At 40.9% G+C, this 19329-nt stretch overlaps 1 protein-coding gene and 1 long non-coding RNA gene across 6 annotated transcripts in view; one reads left to right on the top strand and one right to left on the bottom strand.

Annotated features, from left to right (window-relative positions):
* Positions 1–26: 26 nt before the first annotated feature.
* Positions 27–10442, top strand: LOC118668176. Of its 2 annotated transcripts, XR_004971557.1 has the most exons (4): positions 27–753; positions 1220–2293; positions 5413–5513; positions 9166–10442. It is a non-coding gene; the product is annotated as an uncharacterized LOC118668176 (long non-coding RNA). The 2 variants fall into 2 exon arrangements; XR_004971556.1 differs by having other exon boundaries at positions 27–2293.
* ACAD11 (acyl-CoA dehydrogenase family member 11) overlaps positions 3663–19329 on the bottom strand; it is a 72741-nt gene continuing 57074 nt past the window's right edge. For 2 of the 4 annotated variants that reach the window (XM_036332587.1, XM_036332589.1), the window contains exons 14-20: positions 15187–15253; positions 14522–14607; positions 12159–12230; positions 11156–11310; positions 6579–6695; positions 5191–5300; positions 3663–4049 (exon numbers count right to left, since the gene is read on the bottom strand). In XM_036332587.1, coding sequence (XP_036188480.1) covers positions 3935–4049; positions 5191–5300; positions 6579–6695; positions 11156–11310; positions 12159–12230; positions 14522–14607; positions 15187–15253 — 722 coding nt within the window. In that variant the 3' untranslated portion in view covers positions 3663–3934. Of the gene's footprint in view, positions 4050–5190; positions 5301–5557; positions 5605–6578; positions 6696–11155; positions 11311–12158; positions 12231–14521; positions 14608–15186; positions 15254–19329 lie in introns of all 4 variants that reach the window. The other 2 variants (XR_004971555.1, XM_036332588.1) reach the window with 2 other exon arrangements.

Here is a 19329-nt window from a genome sequence, read left to right as displayed (position 1 = left end):
AAGAGAGAGGGAAAGACAGAAACATCGATGTGAGAGAAACACATCGATTGGCTGCCTCCTGCATGTGCCCCCACCATGGCTCAGGTGAGAAGGACCCTGCAACCCAGGTACGTGCTCCTGACCAGAATCGAACCCGGTACCACCTGGTCTGAGCTACAGAGTGATATAAAGATGGTTGCTACTCATGCTGGGGTTGCAGGAACCCAGGAGAGGCCAAGCTGTGCACCGAGGCGGCAGCTGCTAGTGCTGGGCCTGGGGCCACTAAGCAAGAGGTAGGAGGCATGCCCAGGCCAGACGCTTCTTGTTCAGGGTTCGTGGATCTTGGAGCCACGACAGGTCATTTTTATGGAAAAGCCACTGGAGATGGCTTTGGTAAGCCCACAAGTTGTCATTCAGTCATCCCCTATGGAGTGCCTACTAGAGATCAGGTATGGTTCCAGGGACAGGGGACCCTCCACTATGCACAAAAAGTGAGCAGTCTTCTCGAAATGTCAGGGTAGATCTTTTTGTGTGTGTGTTAATCCTCACCTGAGGATATTTTTTGCATTGATTCTTAGAGTGGAAGGGAGAGAGGAAGGGTGAGAGAGAGAGATTAATTTGAGAGAGACATATCTATTGGTTGCCTGTTGCATGCACCACGACCAGGGCCAGAAATTGAACTTGCAACCCGAGTATGTGCCCTAGACTGGAAATCAAACCCATGGCCCTTTGGTGGGCAGGCTGATGCTCCAACCACTGAACACACCGGCCAAGGTAGGGGAGATCTTTTCTGATTGGGCTATACCCCCTTTCTCCTGGGGGAGGGGTCATGAAGTGTCAGTGAAAGTGTGAAGCTGGGCCAAGGCTACCTGGCTTGATTAAAATAGGGCATTTGTTCATGAATACATTTTCTTTAAAAAAGTCTTATAAAGTGAAATGTATTTAAGACCTTCACTAATTTAAATCCCTTCAGAAGCCTGGGTAAGAAGTAACTTCCTTCTGAACTTCCCAGCAACCATTGTAGCTTAATTAAAGAATGAAAAAAGTGGGTTTTTTTGCAAATGTTACCCAGCCTATCTATCAAAGTACATAAATGCTGCTCTTGGACAGAATATGAGCAGGCCTGTGACGTGTGAATAGACCACAACTGAGGAAAGAGCTGGGTGATATAACCTGGGGAAGCTGCTGAGGAATCCGCTCCTCCAGCATTAGCTGAACTTCCTATTGTGTGTTCTCCAAGGTTAACATGTGAACTACCTCACCTCCCTGGGCAAGCCCTGCCACGCCTTCCATGACACTGTGTGGAGCCTCATAACTTCCCTGTCCGACGTTACCAGGCCCCTCCTCTCTGCTGCTCATCACACACAAATCTTGGAGGGCAAAGTGCTGACAGTGAGTTCTCTCCTTCCCACATGGGTATCATAGAGTAACTTCTAATTTTAAAAACCATTTGGTTTCAGATGCAAGGCGAACTTCGCTGCATAGTGACACCTGGCGATAGCCTAAGGAGATCCTAGAAATCCCTGTGAGGCGCCTATGTTTACTGTTGGTCACCGAGATTGAGGCAAAGGGTTGCTTGATCTTATTTTATCCTTTGGAGACTGGAATTTTCCCTTTCACCAACTCTTACTATTGTTCATCACATTTTATCTGAATGAAGTTAAGGTAGGGGTTAAGATTTTATCCACTTTAGTTAACACATTAAGCGCCCTGTCGATCATCGGTGACTGACACTATACTTTCCGTCCGGAAGACAAAACAGGCTGGGCGCTTAACGTGGTAAGGATATCTTTTGAGGCAGCGGTCGCCAACTTTTCGGACCTCACGGACCACCGGTTGGTGACCGCTGTTTTAAAGTACTTCATTGTGGTTCACAAATGTCAGTTGCTTCTATATGGCCTCACTGATTGTCACAATAAACCCTTAGCCAGTGGTTCTCAACCTTCCTAATGCTGCGACCCTTTAATACAGTTCCTCATGTTGTGGTGACCCCCAATTTCACTGTTACAAATTGAACATAAAGCATAGTGATTAATCACAAAAACAATATGTAATTATGTATGTGTTTTATGATGGTCTTAGGCGACCCCTGTGAAAGGGTTGTTCGATCCCCAAAGGGGTCGTGACCCACAGGTTGAGAACTGCTGCGCTTAGATGGTAATGGTCCTAAGGTTTAAAAGTTAATTCCAGTGTGTAGAAAGAAAAATGTGCAGAGAGGTCAAGGGTCAAAGGTAAATGTTTCAGAAGCCCACGTGACACACAAGGAACCAGAATGCAGGCCTTATTTCCGGACATCAATAAATTCATGTTACAGGTAAGCTTTCCAATAAAACAGTTTTATAGTTTTTAGAAGTACTTTCCTTTGAAAATTGAAAAACTTGACAGTTACTATTCCAATGGCTTTCACACTAAAAAGATAAAACAGATAAAATTAATTTAAAAGCATTACTATGAAAAAAGTAAATTTTTATTATTGAGTCTTCAAAATTTGGTGTGTATTTTATACTTAGTCTAAATCCTCACCCAAGGACATTTTTTCCACTAAATTTTAGGGAGGGAAAGAGACATAGATTGGTTGCCTCCTACATGTGGGATCAAACCAGGTATGTGCCCTACACTGGGAATCGAACCCAAGACCTTTCAGTCCCAGGGCATAACCACTGAGCAACACTGGTCAGAGCCTATACGTAGTGTATTTCTTAATTCAGAGGCTAAATTTTCATTCAAAATACTTGCTCTGTATTTAAATTTCATGAAATTTACATTTGAAAAACCCATTCACTTACCAAGTTATTCCTAGCATACTTGAAAGTTTTCTAGTAACTGAGTTAAGAATGGATTTGAATTTAAAAAAATGAAACATTTCCTTGGTCACCCTAGTTACAGGCCAAGTGCTCGAGAGTCACATTTGGCCAATGGCTGCTATACTGAACAGAGCTGATTGAAGGGCCACCAGGAAGTCTGCTCTCAATAGGGTGGCATTCAGAGCAGACTGTCTTTAATCATCTCAAAATTAAGTAACTTTCTTGTACCTTAAACTATTCACTATCCCATCAACATATTATTTATAATTACACTAGAGGCCCAGTCCACGAAATTTGTGCACAGGTAGGGTCCCTAGGCCTGGCGTGCAATCAGGGCTGATCTTCCCCGCTGCCGGCAGCCGGCCCTGTCCCCTGCCAGTCGCCTTCTGTGTGTGGGGCAACCGGGGGCCCTGCTCACTCACACCCGCCTTGGCCTGGCGCCGCCCCCCACCCCCAGTTTTACGTTCCCCATTGGGCTATTGAGCCTGCCGGTTGGGTGTAGCTCCTGCGTTGAGCGTCTGCTCCCTGGTGGTCAGTGCACGTCATAGTGACTGGTCGTTCTGCCATCCAGTCTATTTGCATATTACACTTTTATATATATAGATTTTCTCATAATATGCCATGTTTTCTAGTAAAGTTTAAACTGCATTCAGATTTTATGTATAAATGCTTTGTTGAATATGAAGCTTATGGTTATATGAACTCTAAAATGACCCATTGGTCATGCATTTTTCTCCAATGACTCCACAGTGTTAAACCAACCCTTAAACAGGTGTTAAAAAGGAGATCCCACCATGTTTTTTATGAAGTAATGATTAAATATTTCTTGAATATTTAAGTGGAGCAATTCTTGAGAATCAAAGAGTAAAAATATTATGCTTATGCTTTAGCTCTCCAATTTATTTCATTATCTTTAACATTTAGTATTTAAACACTCAACTAGTAAACAGGTATTAGACTGAATAACCATTTTAGAATTTATTTAACTTAATTTTGTGTGACCCTTGAAATGATTAAACCCTCTGATCAAAATAGATCCTCAAATCTTTACTGAAAATGAGTAATTACTCTGCTCAGACTGCTACAGAAACAGAATGTGATTCAAATTCTGGAGCCTATGCAGTTGTTAGGGGTGAGAGGGTGTCGCCTCCTTACACCTTGGCCCTCAGACTTCTGGCTTGGTCTGCAAGCTCCAATTTTGCGATTGCTGAGAGGTGGACTTCGTCTGGTCCATCTGCTAAGCGCAAAGTTCTGGTGAGGGCATACCTGGAAAAACAAAAAGAACAGGGGTGGCAGGAGTTATCAGAGAGGAACATGATGCTTTCACACCAGTCATCTGATTTTAAGCCAAAACTATTAATTTTCGAAGTCTGGCCAAGGCAGTGATAAGAAAACGAGCACAGGGAAAATCAAGTAAAGCAGCCAAGGCCTCTGAAATGCCATGTTAAGTTCTTCCCCTGGGACCTGGCCCAGTGCAGCAGGCTGAATCTGTCTTGGTTTGCTGCCGGTTATTGGAATTTGGTCGCACTGAGAGATCTCTTAGGTGAGCCACAGTGTAAGTATATAACACTGATAGTTCTTTCTTAAAGTCAAAACTTGATGGGGCACTGCTCCCGGGTGAGAAAAGGTGGCAGTGGAGGCGAGTATCCATTTCTTCCTGACTCCCAGCAACCAGAATCAACGGGAGATGGTCACTGGCAGGGACTGCTGCAAAGTGGACCAAGACCTCCCTGTGGAGGTGGTGAACGATCCTAAGTCTATACCTAAGCCTGGCTCTGGGCTCCCTTTGGCCTTGTTGCTTGCCCCTCCTCTTTTTCCTGGTTCAGAATGAACCCCAGTGTAAAAGTTAATGTAATTGAGTGAATTGGTCATCTATAATAATAAAAGCATAATATGCAAATCGACCAAACAGCTGTCTGGACAATCTTCCAGACGAAGCCAGGGCTGCAGCCGCAAAGGCCTACTCTTGCACGAATTTCGTGCATCGGGCCTCTAGTCTATAATAATAATAAAAGCATAATATGCTAATTAGACTGGACGTCAATTCAGATGAAGTGGGTCTCTGCAAGGGAAGTCCAGGCCCCGGGTGCCAGAGAGAAGCCAGTACTGGCAGCCGAGGGAAGGAAGGTCTACTCTTGCACAAATTTCATGCATCAGGCCTCTAGTTGTAATCATAAGAGCAACTCTTTTTTGGAACTGAGCTCTATATTAAAGTACCAACGTACCCTACTTGGTTAGGCACTGACCTCCCATGCAGTCTGTCTATAACTAGTACTTTATTTAGCCTTCAATTATACTTTAAGTTAGTATCTTTATTTCCTTCTTAAACAGTTAGTGTCAAGGCAGCTGTAGATTTTTAACTCCTAGCCTATCAAATGCAGATGGTTATGAAATGGCACCTACTCACATGTTAGCCAGAGGGTAATCCTGGGAAACACCTGCACCTCCACACACTTGGATGGCCCGGTCAATAATTTTGCAGACGGCCCGAGGGGCGGCCACTTTAATCATTGCAATCTACAAAAGCAAGACACAAAAGGAATGTCCTTTTCTTTGACAATACACCATGTGGGAGAATTTGATATGATCAGTATTTTCTTTGTGAAATAACAAGGGAACTTTTCCACAGGCGTTCACCACTAAAACAGGATCTTCGATGAACGCCAACAGAGAAGTCCACTGTAATGCAGCTCATGCCATATTTCAGTCAATACGACCTTCTGAAAAGAGGTATCTCTTCCAAGTCACACTTTATTAATTTATTTATACCTTACCTTGTTTCGGAAAGAATTTCAGGCAGCTGATAAATTACATTCATCACCTTAGGGATCATAAAATAAGTTTGAGTTTTCAATTATCTGTTTGTCTTAGCAACTTTATTGGCTTTTAGAAATAAGTGATCATGTTCTTATTTCATATAAGCCAGAAATAAGGAAGGGTCAAGTTGTTTTATGAAATGTATACACAGTGTTGTATATTTTATATCATTTTGGCCACACTTCACCAGAACCCTAGGCCATGACACAGACAGAAAGGTTAGATACTGTGCCCAAGGCCACAAAGCAGCAGAAAGGGACATAGTGTGTACAATGCCAAGCCAGTATAAAGTGTAGGATTTCCTACTTCCTGTTGCTGTATGTAAAGAATGCTGAAGAACCTAGTCAGTTTGGCTGAATGGATAGAGCAATGACCTACAGACTGAAGGATCCTGGGTTGGATTCTGGTCATGGACATGTACCTCGGTTGCAGGCTCAATCCCCAGCCTTTCAGTGGTTCTCAACCTTCTGGGCCTTTAAATACAGTTCCTCATGTTGTGACCCAACCATAAAATTATTTTCGTTGCTACTTCATAACTGTAATGTTGCTACTGTTATGAATCGTATTGTAAATATCTGATATGCAGGATGGTCTTAGGCGATCCCTGTGAGAGGATTGTTCAACCACCAAAGGGGTCGCGACCCACAGGTTGAGAACCACTGGTCTAGATACATGCAGAAGGCAACCAATTGATGTGTCTCTCTCACATCGGTATTTCTTCCCCTTCCTTCCACTCTTTCTAAAATTTAATGGAAAAATATCCTTGGATGAGGATTAACAAACAACAAAACAAAAGAATGCTGACTATATTTGCATCCGGAAAATCCTTCCCTAAAGCAAGGGCCATACATCTATAATCTTTAAACCAAAATCACACGGAAGCTTCTAAATGCCATCAAGGCACCACACAGCCTGCAATGCCCAGTGGGAGGGAGAATCTAGAGCAGGCTTGACAGATGGTGGTACAAGGGGCCTCACCTGCTTGATAGCGCCAGTGTTGCCCAGAGTGTCAATGGTGTGGGCGGCTTTCAGGGTCAACAAGCGGATCTCTTCAATGGCAATGCGGCTTTCAGCAATCCAGTGAGCCACAACCTCCTGCAGGGGAGCCAAGGGCAGCAAAAGGAGGAGATAAGCTGCTATCTTATGTCACATGTAATACACTGTAATAGTTTGGTGAAAACACTAGTCTAGTCCAAGGACTGTGCCCAAGCCTTACTCTACATATTTTTCAGAATATATAGAGTTTATTCACTTGATACAGCTTCTTTATTAGTTGTAGAACCATACAGATTGTCTATTTTACCTTTCACGATTTTGGCAGTTGTGGCTTTTGAGGAATTAGTCTAATTCATCCAAGTTGTTAAATTTATATGCTTTGGACACATGCCTGGCTGTGTGGGGCCCAAGGCCCAGATCTAGAGTGAAGGAGATTCCACTGCAGCCTTAGCTCCAGGGCCCTTCTCCAGTCCAGCTTTCCCCAGAGCGCTCTGCATTGTGGGTTATAGAAAACCGACACAGACTGCGACAATGGAATAGATGTACTTGACCCTGTTTCTCTTGCAAAGTACAACTAAAAACCTGGGGCATTATCTATAAACAAACCTAAGAAGACTCTGAAAGGCCGAGAGAAGAAGGCAGACCTAGGGACTTCAGACTAAAAGAACAAATTGGTGGTGACTTCCCTGGGTTTTCTTTTTACCTCATATATCTCAGACTTGGGGCTGAAGAAGCCAGCAACTTGGAAATGCCAAGTAAATAGAAGGCTATTTCATGCTCATGGATTGGAAAAATTAATATTGTTAAAATATCTATACTACCCAAAGCAATCTACAGATTCAATGCAATCCCTATCAAAATACTAGTGACATTTTTCACAGAACTAGAACAAACAATCCTACAGTTTATAAGAACCACAAAAGATCTTAAATAGCCAAAGAATCTTGAGAAAGAAGAATAAAGTTGGAGGTATCACGCTATCTGATATCAAACTACACTACAAGGCTATAGTAATCAAAACAACATAATATTGGCATAAAAACAGACATATAGATTAAGGAACAGAATAAATAGCCCAGATATAAATCCATGGCTATATGGTCAATTAATCTACAACAAAGGAGGCAAGAATATACAATGGGGTAAAGGCAGTCTCTTCAATAAATGGTGTTGGGAAAACTGGACAGATACAAGAAAGTGAAATTAGACCACTTTCTTAAACTATATATAAAAACAAACTCAAAAGGATTAAAGACTTAAATGTAAGCCCTGAAATCATAAAGGCCCTAGAAAAAACACAGGTAGTAAATTCTGATATTGATGTTAGCAATATTTTTTGGGTATGTCCCCTGGGGGCAAAGACAAAGGCAAAAATAAACAAATGGGTCTACATCAAACTGCTGAAAGCTTTTGTACCACAAAAGAACCCAACAAAACAAAAAAAGGCAACCTACTGAGTGGGAGAAGATATTTGCAAATGATACAGCCCTTAAGGGGTTAATATCCAAACTCTACAAAGAACTCATACAGCTCAACATAAAAAAACAATCCAATTATAAAAGGGGCAGAGGACCTGAATAGACACTTCTCCAAAGAGGGCATACAGATGACCAATCGACATATGAAAAGATGCCCAACATCACTAATCAAGGAAATACAAATCAAAACCAAAATGAGCTATCACCTTATGCCTGTCAGAATGGTTATCAATAAATCAACAAACAAGTGTTGGTGAGGATGTGAGAAAAGGGACTTCTTGTGCACTGTAGGTTGGATTGCAAATTGGTGCAGCCACTATGGAAAACTATGGAGGTTTTTCAAATAATTAAAAATAAAATGGCCATGACCCAGCAATCCTACCTCTGGGTATTTATCTGAAGAAATCCAAAAAAACGAATTAAGATATATGCACATCTGTGTTCATTTTTAAAAATTTTATTTACAGTAGCCAAGTTATGAAAGCAGTGCATAAATGCAAATGGAATATTAGCCATAAAATAAGAACGAAATCTTACCATTTGTGACAACATGATGGACCTAGAGGGTATTGTGCTAAGTGAAATAAGTCATACAGAAAGACAATAACCATATGATTTCACTTATATGTGGAAATTAAAAAAAAAAAAACAAGCAGAATAGAAAGACTCATAGATACAAAGAATATTTTGATGATTGCCAGATGCGAGGAAGGTTGGGGGAATGGGTGGAAAAGGTGAAGGGATTAAAAAATACAAATTGGTAGTTATAAAATAGTCACAGGGATGTGAAGTACAGCATAGGGAATATAGTCAATAATCTGTATGGTGTCAGATGGTATGAGATTGATCGAAATGATCACTTACAAGTTATATCCTGTCTAATCACTGGGTTGTACACCTGAAACTAATACAATATTCTGTGTTACCAGTAATTGAAAATATAAATGATTTAAAATAAAAAAGAAATAACACGTTAGATATATTAGGTTAAGTAGAATTCTTAAAATCAATTTCATCTATTTTATACTTTAAAAAAGTGTAGCAACTAGAAAATTTTAAATTGCATTTGTGACACAATATATTTCTATTAGATGGCTCTGCCCTAGAGGTTGAAACAAGACTCTGAATTGACAACTTGAAATGAGCCACCAGTGGTGAGAATCCTTTTTGATGGTGTGAAACGGGACCCTAACTGCACGGACAGACCCTGGAGGCATTTGCTGCCCAGCTTCCGCACAAAGGAGAGTGTGCAGCTGGGTATCTACAGACCCTGGATTTGCTGAAAAGGATTAAGTGGGTAGAAACTGAGTGCTCTACGGAATGGCCAGATCAGTTATTAAGACAGAACTTTGATATAGACCTGCTAGCTTTAGCGCCTGGAAGGAGTCTCCAAATTCAGGGAAAAGGAATGTTACTTTCACAAATAAGAAAGAAAAAAAAAGCTGGCCCGAATTTTTGTTGATGATATGCTTACACATCTCTTTGACTTCTGCCAGATCATTTTCTTCCTGTCAAGTGCAAGAAGGTTCCAGGGAGTCATACTTTGGAAAAAAAAGCCCAGCCTTGTTCTAATTGATACATTAATTTTAAAGAGCAGGAGGGAAATTTCCCTTTAGTGCAATATTGAAACATCTCTCATGATGTGTATTCAAGATGCTGGCCCTCAACCTTTCTGTGTCCTTTCTGTGTCCTCCCTTTACCCTGCTCGAGGGGTTGGATGCAATCCTGGAAGGAGAAAGCGTAAGAAGTGATAGCTGATGCCTTGAGCAGCTCGTCGCTACCACTCCAGCAGCAGTGCGGAGTTGCATCCATGGCCCCCAAATTCACACCTTCCTACCTTCTCCTGCTGAACCCTTGCCCCGGCCATGTACTAAAGGGGTTCCCCATGAATGATTCCTACGTGTGTTCCATAAAGCAGGCTGTATTTTCCCAAAAGAACAATGCTATGACTAAACATAGATTTGCTGAAAATATTTCACAAAAAGCAAACATAGTCTACAGAGAAATTTAAAGTGAAAAATAGATTGCAACATTTCATAAGATGGTCACAAATGTACTTTACAAGGAAACCAATGTCCTAAAATATATTTGTCCAGCAAACACAAGTACAATTTTATCACAAGTTTTACCTATATTAACATGTCAGCAATTGTAAGTATTAAATATTTAACGATAATTTTGTCTTCTTAAAAGTTAGAAGGGCTTTCTGGGGATGATTTGGATATCCCACTTGCCTTAAAAAGTTTTTCAAGGAAGTCTGAAATGATATCTTCTCTTGTGATAAATATTCTCTAATTTTTTTAAAACATATTTTATTGATTTTTTACAGAGAGGAAGAGAGAGGGATAGAGAGTTAGAAACATCGATCAGCTGCCTCCTGCACACCTCCTACTGGGGATGTGCCTGCAACCAAGGTACATGCCCTTGACTGAAATCGAACCTGGGACCTTTCAGTCCGCAGGCTGACGTTCTGTCCACTGAGCCAAACCAGTTAGGGCATGTTCTCTAATTTTTATTGTGCTTTGTAAACAATAGACTCAGTAGTTCGTCATTTATAGAGAGAATTTTTAAAAAGCATGAATATTCCACCAACTATTGGTTCCATTTCTACTTAGATTTCCCAGTGACAGGGAACTCACTTCCTCCTGATGCATCCATTCCATTTTTAAATCTCTCTCCTCTCACTGAATTTTAGGCTGTTTTCCTCTATCTTTACACTTACCTATACTAATTCTTCCAGAAAGCCGAAAACAAAGCAGACCCTTCTCCTATGACAGCCCTCACATGCCCACAGACAGTATAATGTCCCAGATTCTCTGGAGAGCGAGAATCTGAGAAAGCTGAAGGATTGTCCACGCTCTCCGTGCTGAGTGCTGAAGCACTTTGGGAGTTATTTAGTCCGCACAAAGAGAAACCTCTCTTAGCAGACTACATTTAAATACAGATATAAATGTACTTTGGGGGAAAGAATCTCCTGGTTTCATGCAGAGGAAATCTCTCTCTGACCAAATGCTGTTTGGGTTCAAGGTTAGTGTAGTGCATTGGCTGCAACAAATTGAAACAGTAAATAATGATCCTTACATGCGAATGCAGTTTCTTCTTAAAGGCCACCCTTTGTGTTGCCCGTTCGCACATGATCTGCAGAGCTCGCTCTGCCAGACCAACGGTTCGCATACAGTGGTGGGTTCTGCCAGGCCCAAGGCGGCCTTGGGCAATTTCAAATCCCCTTCCTTCACCTGTGAGAAAGAAACACCAAGAGGAAAGTAGCTGCAGCCCATTCATTGTGTTAGTTACACAAATCCTGAGAAAATGATGAGCTGACCTTCAGTATAAATGACATTCTGGTAGGAAAGAAAGTTCTGTAATTAGGTTCATTATGCATTTACAGAACTTTTGATTTCTCTTTTTAAATCGCCATCATTAAACACTGTGATCAAATTTAAGAATTACCTCTTGAGTACCTACTATGCCTAAGCTATTTATTAGTTCCACGATGGTTACAGAGGAAGATTAGCCATTAAAGTCAAGAAGAGGAGACAAGGCTGGAAGGAATCCGGGATACAGAGGACAGAGGCGGCGAAGGAGGAAGAGACTGTAACCTGGGCCTGGCAGGCCTGGGTCTTGCAGAGTGGATGGGGTGAGGAGCACAAAAGCCTTCCTGGAAGAGGTGCCATTGGCGAGATTCTCTGAAGGTGGGGCAGGATTCCGATAAACGAGGGCGGAGACATTCCAGGCACACAGTGTTCAGGTTATTTATGATTATACCGTGTAAAATTTGAATTCAGAGAGTACTGAGGTTTTCTTAAAACAAGCAGAGGCCTGAAGATCATGTTTTAGGAAAAAGCATGTGGCTCTGAATTCTATAATTGTTTATGTTTTCAATTGATGTGATACAAAAACACAAACACTTTAATAAAACATTATTCCATGTAAGAAAATCCACAAAGTGGAATAATATTCCCTTGTAAATGGAGTAAGAGGGAAAGTATCTAAATTAAGGCAGACTTTACATCTTTTCCATATTTAGACATGGAAATATTTTAGTACACAGTACAGTAGAATCATTTTTGCAAACTTTTCTCACCTAGTATTAAATTGCTAGCAGGAACTCGCACTTGATTAAAATGGATCTCAAAATGTCCTCCATGCAAATGATCTATCAAATAGAAAATAAAATTTTAAAGAGCAAAATGAGTTAACAAAAAAATAGTACCATATAATTAATCTGAAGTATAATTACTTAGACAGTAGGATTTAAAAGCCTCATATGTCAGACATTCCTGGGTAGATCTGAGCCCTGAGCCAGCCCCCTAGCATCCTATACCCCAGAAAACTCATCAAATGTTCAAGTTAGAAGAGTTTTTAAAAATAAATTTGACCCAGGGCTTTTGAACTCATTCTCTGAAGTTGTAGAGCTATTAAAAGGGAAGATGGGCCTGGCCAGTATGGCCCAGTGTTTGAACACCAACTTATGAACCAGGAGGTCACAGTCCATTCCTGGTCAGGGCGCATGCCTGGTTTATGGGCTCGATCCCTAATAGGGGGCATGCAGGCTGCAGCCGATCAAGGGGAAGATGGCTCCACAGCTCCAATCAGACTATTTTATTATTGCTGCTGCTTTGAATTTTTTTATATATGGGCTTCCAAAGAAAATTTTGCTTGGGAAAAAAAGTTCTAATAATTCAAAAATTGAAAGTGAGTAATGTAATTTAAGTTTCTTCTTATCATTGTAAAAACCAGTGCCCAAAGATGCAAAGAGGCTGCTCAGAGGGACAGCGCGGGCTCAGCACTGGAGATGAAGCAGGCTGGGCCTTTAGGAATGTTTTTCCCAGTGCAGGCTTGTTCACAATGTGTCACCTCTTGAAAATGCTGGCATATCACTGAAGCTGGGAACACATTCACACTTGTCTTTACAGCACTGCTCCTCCCGGCCCAGTTCTGGAGATAATCTCATGCTAACCCCACACCCTTTTCCTGTCAGAGCGAGGTCAGTAATCAATCTTCTCCACACTGTTTCTTTTGGCCTTGGGCATAGGGAGTTGGAGAAATGCTGATGGATTTCTCATACTGAAAATTCTAACATAGCTCTGCAATGGAGGGTATTTGCAGCCAATCGATATGATGAACCCATTGTGGGAGTTTTTCAGGCTGCTGGTCTGCAAGCCAACTTCCTATGCACAACTTGCTTCAGTGAGCTTGTTCATCCCCATCTCGCCAATGCTTAATCTGTGGGTGCGTTCTACAGCTGCATCCTAGAGGGTGATCATGTCAGATGTTCTGTGAAACGAGCTTTTTTAAAAATATATTTTTATAGATTTCAGAGAGGAAAGGAGAGAGAGAAACAACAATGATGAAAATCACTGATTGGCTGCCTCCTGCATGCCCCCCACCAGGGATTGAGTCCGCAACTTGGGCATGTGCCCCTGACTGGAATCGAACTCAAGACCCTTCAGTCCACAGGCCGATGCTCTATCCACTGAGCCAAACCAGCTAGGGCAAAACTTGAACATTTTCATTGCACCACAACAAAGAGAAAGCCAGTGTCACCACAGAACCAGAAGTTCAATAAACTTTTTCATAGCATTATCACCTGCTGTATAATCACCATGCTCCCTAATTTACTTATTTACATGTTTGTAGTTAATCCTTGTCTCCTGCCTGAAGCATGTAAGTTCTATGAGAGATCAGTCTCTTGTTTTCACTAATGTACACTAAGCACTAAGCACAGGTCAGCACTCAGATACTTGCTGAGTGAATGACCTGAGCAGCAAGGAAACAATGGACATGAGCCTGATGTGGGTGGCAGGTAAGAAAAGTATCCTTGCTGCCCGGCCAGCGTTGCTCAGTGGTTGAGTGTCAACCTATGAACCAGGAGGTCACGGTTCGATTCCCAGTCGGGGCACATGCCCAGGTTGCGGGCTCAATCCCCAGTGTGAGGCGTGCAAGAGGCAGCTGGTCAATGATTCTCTCTCATCATTGATATTTCTATCCCTCTCCCTCTCTCCCTTCCTCTCTGAAATTAATAAAAAAATATTTTTAAAAAAGGTATCCTTAGAAATCCCACGCAAGGACAGAAGAGAGGAAAATTTTTGCATTCAATTCAGTCAAAACTCATTACTTACAGCTTTTATAGGATAATTAAGAAAGCTAAAAATAAATTTTATTATGGATTGCCTAGATTTAATTTTTCTAGGTATATTTTACATTGGCCCATTCTCCTGGATGACAGACAGAACACTGGCAGTCAGAGTTGTTCCTTGAATACGCCCTTTCCCAAAAGTAAACAAAATGCACCACCTCTCTTTCTTTGTTGGCATTTATATTAAGGCAGTTGTTAGGCCAAAAGACTTCTAAGAACACATGTCCTACATTAAAATGCAATCTATTCCCTGCAGTCTAACTACACACTCCAGTCTTCCAGCAGAGCCATGTTGATGGAGCACTTACCCATGTAGCCAAAAACTGACAAAGGCCTTATGATTTCTACTCCAGGTGTGTTGATAGGAACAAGAATCATGCTGTGTTGTTTGTGTCTGATCAAAACAAAAAGATGTTAGGAGAAGTCTGCTAAGTGGAGAAATAAAACAGATGTTAGGAGGAATTACAATTGTCATTTTTGTTGTTGCCATCATATAACACATAAGTAATGATGTCTAGAATGGGGTGTAAAAATAATATATCCAGCAGAGTCGGATGCAGGCTGGGATCTGGAACAATAGTAAAAGTTATTTAATTGAGGCTTCTCATTGCTCAACAATGGGAACTGATATATAGTGTTAAACATTTCAAGAGTTTGATCTAAACATCACTTAATTACTTACAGACAGTTCTGAAAAATGTTGTTTTATAATCTGACCCAAAAAGCTTTGGGAAGTAGCAACACTTTTAATATAGGAATTTCCACAGTGAAGAATATACAGCAACATTTCCTAAAATATGTCCTAAATATATCTTTAAGCAAAAAAATAGTGAAATACAAATGTGTGAAATTTAATATCATATTTTATATTGTGATTTATGAACCCAAATGTTGCATCTTAAGTAAATTATGTGGATAGAGAGGAAGACTGACTTGTTTCATACATATATTTCAATCACAGTTGTTTTATTACCTTGGTGTCGTGGCATTTTTAGTTCTTCCCATAACAATTGCAATTTTGCACTTTGGATTCCCAGCTCCTAAAACCAAGGGGAAAATGAGCAGAATACATCATAAAAAATTTTTTCAGTCTGACATTATATCCTAAAAGTTCTAATCCTTCCAAGTTTATCCCTGACAAAACACACACACACACACACAAAACAACAACAACAAAACAAATAGGAAAAATCCTTGATTAAAAAAAAAAGAATGCTTATGTACTAAACTGTATGTCAACTCAAGAAAAATGACTTGGCAAGGCCAAGAATGGACTCCATCAATGAAATCTGTACAGAAGTACCCAGAAGTCAAGCCATGAAACAGCTGCAGCCCTTTAGAAAAGATGACAAGCGCTCCCGTTCACACCATGTCAGACTGCAGCCAGCCAGGAAGGCTGTGAAATCTTGCCAGTGCATTTCCTCCTGTTTAGATCTCTTGTTTCCTTTTTTTTTTTTTTTTTAAATATATTTTATTGATTTTTTACAGAGAGGAAGGGAGAGAGATAGAGAGTTAGAAACATCGATGAGAGAGAAACATCGATCAGCTGCCTCCTGCACATCTCCTACTGGGGATATGCCCGCAACCCAGGTACATGCCCTTGACCGGAATCGAACCTGGGACCTTTCAGTCCGCAGGCCGACGCTCTATCCACTGAGCCAAACCGGTTTCGGCTAGATCTCTTGTTTTCTGACACATGGACAAGGAAATGTTAAAGCTCTAAATTTACTCCCCAACCAGTGGCTGAGAAAACAACTTCCTTTCCCCTGCAAGGGAGTTGGACCAGGGGAAATCTACTTGAGTGAGGGTCTCAGCACCTATCCCAGACTCCATCCTTGGCCCTAGCCTTACTGTGGAGCAGCTGAAGATGGTCTGCTTGGAGCTCTCCACACGTATGAGGCTCTGATTCCACCTTCAGTAAGCCTCTGTATGTATGTATGTAAGGGTTAGAAATTTGAAATGTAGCTTCTCTCATTTTAATGCAAATTTTTATTTTATTACAGTTCAGAGGTCTAGGGCAATTCCATAAAGGAACCTATTTTCAAAAAAGTGCATTTCATTTTCACCAGTTAGTTGAAGAACCTGGTCCTACAAGGAAACTACCATTTAACTGGTTTTCTAATTAAGGCCATAAACAACTGGGTCAGATTAAGTTAAACTTGACTACAAACTCTTAAATTATATTCTTTTTTTCTAACTTCTTATGAAATGCAGTTTCAAGAGATTTGAAATGATATAAAGATTTGATGAGAAATGTTAGGAATGATGTCAAATGGTTGAATGCCATAATATCCCAGGAGTTTAAAAGTTAAAAGGATATACCATTTGCAACGGCATGGATGGAACTGGAGAGCATTATGCTAACTGAAATAAGCCAGTCAATGAAAGAAAAACACCACATGATCTCACTCACTTATGGATAATAAAGACCATTATAAACTGATGAACAAAAATAGATACAGAGGCAGAGCAGCATCGAACAGATTGTCAAACTACAGGGGGAAGGCCGGGGAGGGTTGGGGGGGTGGGTAAGAGATCAACCGAAGGACTTGTATGCATGCATATAAGCATAACCAATGGACAGAAGACACTGGGGGTAGGGGGAGACGGGGGAAGGTCAAGCGGGGCAGGGGGCGGGGGGGGGGGGGGAAAGGAGACATATGTACTACTCTTTGTAATATTTTAAGCAATAAAACAAAAAAAAAGTTAAAAGGATAAACTCTATAGAACATATTAAAGGACAATGCAGGGATATAATCAGTAAGATATGAGCTGTGGGAAATCTGAGACAAGTAATCCAGTTTCTTAGATAAATTGCAATAAAAGAGAGAAGGCGGCTCTGGCCAATGTACTCAGTGGTTAGAGCATTGGCCCACACACCAAAGGGTTTCAGGTTTGATTTCTGGCTGGGGGCATGTAGCTGGGTTGCAAGTTCACTCCCCATCCCCTGCTCAGGATGTGTGCGGGAGGCAACCTGTCCATGTATCTCTCACAATGTTTCTCTCTCTTTCTTGCTCTCCTCCTCCAACCCTCCCACTCTCTCTGAAAAGCAATGGAAAAAGTATCCTCTGGTGAGGATTAACAAACAAATAGGAAAAAAAAATAGGAAAAATCCTTGATTGATTAAAAAAAAGAGGGAGAAAAGGAGCTTACAGATTAAAAATGACTTTTAAACACATATCAACCAACAGTAATTTTTAGACCCTATTTGGATCCTAATTCAAATTAAAAATATTAATGATAATTATGAAACCACTAGAAGCCTGATGCATGAAATTCATGCAAGGGGCTCAACCCTTGCAGCCCCGGCCTGGCCTCGGCTGGCCCTCGAGCCCATCACAGCCTCAGCCGGCCCTCTCAGCCCTGGCTTTGTCCAGAAGGTTGTCTGGAAGGACGTCCAGAAGGTCGTTTGGCTGTTCAGTCTAATTAGCATATTAGGTTTTTATTATATAGGATTAAACAGGATTAGAAATGTGAATACTTCCTAGATATGCAATGATAATGAAATAATTTTAGGTGTGTAAATGGTTACATTTTTTAAACAGCCCTTATTGAGAAACATACTAAAATAACTGAAGGAAACGATGTGATATCTGGGATTTATTTTAAAATAATATGGGGAGAGGTGGGAATGGGAGTAAGGACAGAGCAAGACTGAACATGAATTGAAAATTACTGAGTCTCAAAACTATTCAAAGAAATACTCCTAGGAGATATAAATGTGTAGCAGAGATATGAAGAAGAAATACAGGTTGTATATTGAAATGTCTGGGAAACACACATACAGTGAGTGTGAAGAGTAAAGGCGGGCAGGGCTGAGGAGAGATGCCCTGACACCAGGTGGAGAGGAGACTGCGAAGAGGCAGAGTGAAGAAACAGTGCTAGAAGAGGATTAGGCAAGAAACACTAAGGCAAGCAGCAGACAAAAAAACTGAAGAGTGAAATTAGAGAGAATAAGCCTACTTTATTATATTTTTATTTGTTTTGAATGGGTCTACTTTAAAACCTAGCACTTGCATTTTGAATTTTGAAATTCCATACAGTTGAATCTCTGGCTCTATAGGAAAAAATGAAATAGAATGCACAACTATAGCTCTTGTAGTATTTTCAGTCTATCGAGGAGATACTAATCAGAGAAAACTAGACAATGGAAACATCAAGAATTTGCTAGAGTTCAGAATAGAAACTGAAATTATAGCTTTTCTAAAACCAACCTATAGAGAGTCAAGATGGCAGAAATGTTTGTCTCCCATTGTGCCTAAGATCCCATTGATATAAAAATATGAGTACAATGAAGGTAAAATCATAATAGAAAAGGGATATAGAAGGTGAGGTATAGGATTGGTGGAGTTGGTGGTCACCAACAGATGAGAGAGTTCAATAAATGTCTGGAAACAGAAGGAGGCAAGTTGACCAATGAAATGGGCAGAGAAGTCAAGAGTCTAGAAAATGACACAAGAAATTGCAAAGGGAGAGGTTCTGGCCCCAGAGTCAGAAGGTATGACTGAGAAGTAAGGTCACAAAAGGGAAATTAATCCAAGATTTGTAAGTGGGCAAATGTGTTGCAGGCAGGTATCTAACAGCCTAAGGAGAAAGTATACCGTGTGTTAAAAAAACCTGTCACTCTGAGACTTGAATGCTAGCTTCCTATCAGCTGACTCTAAAGTGAGGCCCAGCCCTGTTCACCAAGTTTCTTTTCTTTTTAAAAAAAAATATATTTTATTGATTTTTTACAGAGAGGAAGGGAGAGAGAGAGAGAGTTAGAAACATCAATCAGCTGCCTCCTGCACATCTCCTTCTGAGGATGTGCCCGCAACCAAGATACATGCCCTTGATTGGAATTGAACCTGGGACCCCTGAGTCCGCAGGCCGACGCTCTATCCACTGAGCCAAACCGGTTTTGACATGTTCACCAAGTTTCTTTGCAGAATTCCTCCTCAGGAAGAGCTCAGTGTTAATAACAAAGAAAACCTCCACCAGCTACTCTTTCTTTTCTCTTAAGTATGAACAGAAAGGCAAGGATTTGTAGTATGTGAAGAGAGCCAGAGCATTAAAGAGGATAACTGTCCAGAATAAACCAAATGGACCTTAGAGGAACAAAATAAAACAACATAGA

The sequence above is a fragment of the Myotis myotis genome, unplaced genomic scaffold (genome assembly GCF_014108235.1).
Source record: "Myotis myotis isolate mMyoMyo1 unplaced genomic scaffold, mMyoMyo1.p scaffold_m19_p_13, whole genome shotgun sequence".
NCBI classification, from domain to species: domain Eukaryota; kingdom Metazoa; phylum Chordata; class Mammalia; order Chiroptera; family Vespertilionidae; genus Myotis; species Myotis myotis.
The sequence above is the reverse complement of the archived record's forward strand: the minus strand, read 5'-3'. Positions and strand labels throughout refer to the sequence as shown.